The sequence below is a fragment of the Pinus tabuliformis genome, chromosome 3_2, assembly GCF_031772625.1.
Source record: "Pinus tabuliformis cultivar Carrire ecotype Pingquan chromosome 3_2, CPIR1, whole genome shotgun sequence".
Classification (NCBI taxonomy): Eukaryota; Viridiplantae; Streptophyta; class Pinopsida; order Pinales; family Pinaceae; genus Pinus; species Pinus tabuliformis.
Genome location: NC_142302.1, coordinates 1,149,119,618 through 1,149,123,188, shown reverse-complemented (window position 1 = coordinate 1,149,123,188; position 3,571 = coordinate 1,149,119,618). Strand labels below are relative to the sequence as shown.

The window sequence follows — 3,571 nt, the reverse complement described above, 5'->3', positions numbered from 1 at the left end:
CTGTTTCATGCAAGACACAAATTACTCCTCACAGGTTTCATGCCAGACACAAATTACTCCTCACAGGTTGGCTAATCTTCCTCCACCATACATTGATCAATAAGCAAAGCTTGTGCTCCTACCTATAACGCTGGCGCAGGTCCTCAAACAGGTGACCCAACAAATTTACGCAGGTCTGGTGCTCCAACGTTCCACAGCTCCAGGGCTTAGGATGGCTCAATGGTAGAGAAATAATATATGAATTCCAAGAATCCAGTCTGTAACGACAGCCTTAAACAGATTCATGCAGCTTGTCCACTTAACATACACGCTCGTGCAGTCAACATTCTCCATGCCTTCACACAGCCACTCTTATCAATTTCACGTTGGCTATAATACCAAAATGGTGCAGCGCTCTCAAATTTGGATTAAATCATACTTAAAGCTTTAATTAAATCAAATTCTTAAAAAGATTATATGACTATTTATTGAGAGGAGAGAAGTTTATCCAATCTCTTCCATAGAATTTTTTTTCTAAATATTGGAGGAAGTTGAGAGCTATTTTCTCAATTTTAGGATTTTTTCCTAACTTTCCTATTTCTTAATTAATTCTAGAATGACTCACTAATTCTAAAAAATCTTAAATTCTTTGATTAAATAATTACATAAAATTAAATATAAGATGTTCATGCATCACAAATTGATGGTCCAAGGTTTAGAGATATTTAGCCAGACTAAAAGCTTGGCCCCTCACCACCAATTATTACTGAAATTAAATAATTACATAAAATTAAATATAAGATGTTCTTGCATCACAAATTGATGGTCCAAGGTTTAGAGATATTTAGCCAGACTAAAAGCTTGGCCCCTCACCACCAATTATTACTGAATTGACATGATTTTCCTTAAATAACAGTAATAAATTTCTTATAAATAACAAAAATGATCACTATCCCACTACAAATTTGACAACTAAATTATGACACTTAAAAAAATCATTTTTATTATAACTAAAACAGCCTACCAAATTCAGTGAAGCTATTTGAAAAGCTTTTAGGTTTTGGTTTTTTCTCAAAATCATGCGTGATACCTTGAAAACGATGTGTAGGAGTTAACTGTTTTAGGAGTCCACAATTATCAGTATTGCTATGCTGCAGCTAGTAGGAATATCAGCCCTTAAAATCCTTCATTCCGGGACCTTGACTTATAGGGAGTTAGATTCTAACTTTTTTCTAAAAAGAAGCAGCTTTGCTTGTGATCTGTAATGTAAAATTTAGGAGGGGGGAATTGAATTGAAGAAGATGCAATCGAAGATGTACAGTGACAAACGCCCTTTCTTCAGTCTGGAAGTGTTGGGTATCTATGCCTCCTTGCTGGGCCTGCAGAGTAGTTATGCAGTGAATAATGTTCTTGTAGGGAAGGAATTGTCAAAGGGGCTGAACCCTCTGGCTTTCATTGTTTATTCCAACGCGATGGGGGCACTAGTGCTTACACCATTTGCCCTCTTTCTTGAAAAGTATGTATGTGGGCATTGTTTCATTTCACTGGCCTTTCTTTACATATCTGCAGTGCTGAGTATTGTTTTGATTCCTAACATTTCAAATCCATGGTTTCATCTGAGGAATGCAGGAGAAAGCGGCCAGCAACTGTGAGTTTAACTCTGTTTGGACAGTTCTTTCTGCTGTCTCTTGGGAGGTAAGTTGAGTATTTGAAGTCAACATTCTGCATCCCAATTACTGTTATTGCTATATAAATAGAATTGGTATAAGATTCTCATAAAGATTTTGTTACAGAGTCTGTGGATTTCAAGCGTTCAAGCTTATGGGATTAAAGGATACGTCCCCTGCCTTCGCTTCCGCAATGGCCAACTTGGTTCCCGCCATTATTTTCGTTATGGCATGGGCTTTAGGGTTGGTATTCGCATTTCTAACTCATTTGTTCCCCTATCACTCGCTATAAATTTTACCATAAGTTTACAGCTTACAGAAATTAAACATTCTCTACCTTCCCATGAGCTTACAGGTTTCAGAAATTAAACATTTTCTGACTTCCCATGGGCTTACAGGTTTTAGAAATTAAACATTCTCTACCTTCCCATGGATTACAGGTTTTAGAAATTAAAAATTCTCTACTATGTGCATGCTAATTTCCAAATTAACACGGTAACAGAACTAAACTGGAAACATACTCTAGCATTCACTAAAGAGGTAGAAATGATAACAATAGAAAACCCTTGTGGGTTAAATGTGATTGTGAACTGTGTAGCATGGAGAAAGTACATTAGGTGCGTTGGCAGCAGATCCAAAATTGTGGGAACTCTAGTTTGTGTGAGTGGAGCAATGGCAATGAGTTTCCTGCGAGGTCCTGCTTTAAGCCAACTTGGGCTTTCACATTCAGTTTCTGACCCTAATGCACTGCACTCAATGGAAAATATCCTTGTTGGATTTCTCCGTGAAGAAAATGGAGATTCGGGCAAACAGATTAAAGGGTGTATTTATCTCGTTTCAGCAGTGATTATTTTATCCACTGCCATGATTTTGCAGGTATTCTCACCTCCTGACATATTAAATTAATATCCAATAACCCTTTCTGTTATTTGACCTGTCATAGATCCCCACCCAATTTCTACTAAGTCTTTGATTATATAATTTCATTTACAGGCTGAGACAGTGAAGAAGTATCCGGCCCCATTATCCCAATCATCGATTACTGCCATTCTAGGCTCCATTCAAACTGCTGTCCTAATAACGGTTCTGGACAGAGGAATGAAGCCAACATCATGGGTACTAGATAGGAGCGGGATCTTCGCTTTTGTCTTTGCAGTAAGTCTACATGTTGATCCCCTTTCCCAAGTTTTTACATCCCCCAATCACGTAATCTGAGAATGAGAATGCAGGACCTTGTTGCTGATTTATTAAGGATTTAATTTCACAGGGAATCATCCGCAATGGACTCGGACTTGCATTGCAATTGTGGTGTATGCAGAAACGAGGGCCTGTATTCGTTTCAATATTCAGCCCAGTGTCTACTGTGTTCTCGGCAATCTTATCATCTTTGTTTCTGGGAGACACACTGCATCTGGGAAGGTAAGTGGTTAGATTTTCAGATTTTCAATGGATATGCAATCTTAGTGATTATATACATATCTGGGTTGCAGAGGCAGCTTTAAGTGGCATATGATGCCCAAACTTTTGCTTCAATAAAAAAAAAAAATTCTGTCTCACAGGTTGAAATAATAATATGATGTTCATGTACTTATTTATTTTGGTGACCAGGAAAGTACTGTGTTTACAAATTAAGAAAATAATTTCACTCAGTGTTTACTTGGCATATTGTAACCGTATGATGGGTGTACTTCTTATATTCGGTGGTCTCTACCTTGTTCTATGGGGCAAATCCAAGGACAGTGTTACCCACATCACAATATATCCACAGAAGGAAGAGGATCTACAAACCGCAGATGAAGAACAATATGAGCATCCTTCTTCTTCGCAACTATCTCCAAATGAGGACTTTTATTTATAATGTCACTAACTAAAAATATAGTTTGGTGGATACGTAAGACCTCGTTTGTATACAACACACATGTTTA

General features: G+C 37.5%; 1 protein-coding gene across 1 annotated transcript; it reads left to right on the top strand.

Moving 5' to 3' along the window:
* The first annotated feature begins 1,148 nt into the window (after positions 1–1,148).
* On the top strand, positions 1,149–3,104 carry LOC149184787 (WAT1-related protein At5g47470-like). Its single transcript, XM_089417707.1, has 7 exons — positions 1,149–1,495; positions 1,609–1,674; positions 1,773–1,889; positions 1,959–1,974; positions 2,259–2,522; positions 2,640–2,801; positions 2,914–3,104. Exons 1-7 carry the CDS (start codon positions 1,281–1,283, stop codon positions 3,067–3,069), a joined length of 996 nt encoding a protein of 331 aa, XP_089273833.1. The 5' UTR covers positions 1,149–1,280; the 3' UTR covers positions 3,070–3,104.
* The last annotated feature ends 467 nt before the right edge of the window (positions 3,105–3,571 follow it).

Coding starts and splice junctions, on each gene's coding strand:
- LOC149184787 (XM_089417707.1), top strand. CDS start 1,281: ATGCAATCGAAGATGTACAGTGACAAACGCCCTTTCTTCAGTCTGGAA. Junction 1,496..1,608: donor TTTGCCCTCTTTCTTGAAAA/GTATGTATGTGG, acceptor TGAGGAATGCAG/GAGAAAGCGGCCAGCAACTG. Junction 1,675..1,772: donor TTTCTGCTGTCTCTTGGGAG/GTAAGTTGAGTA, acceptor ATTTTGTTACAG/AGTCTGTGGATTTCAAGCGT.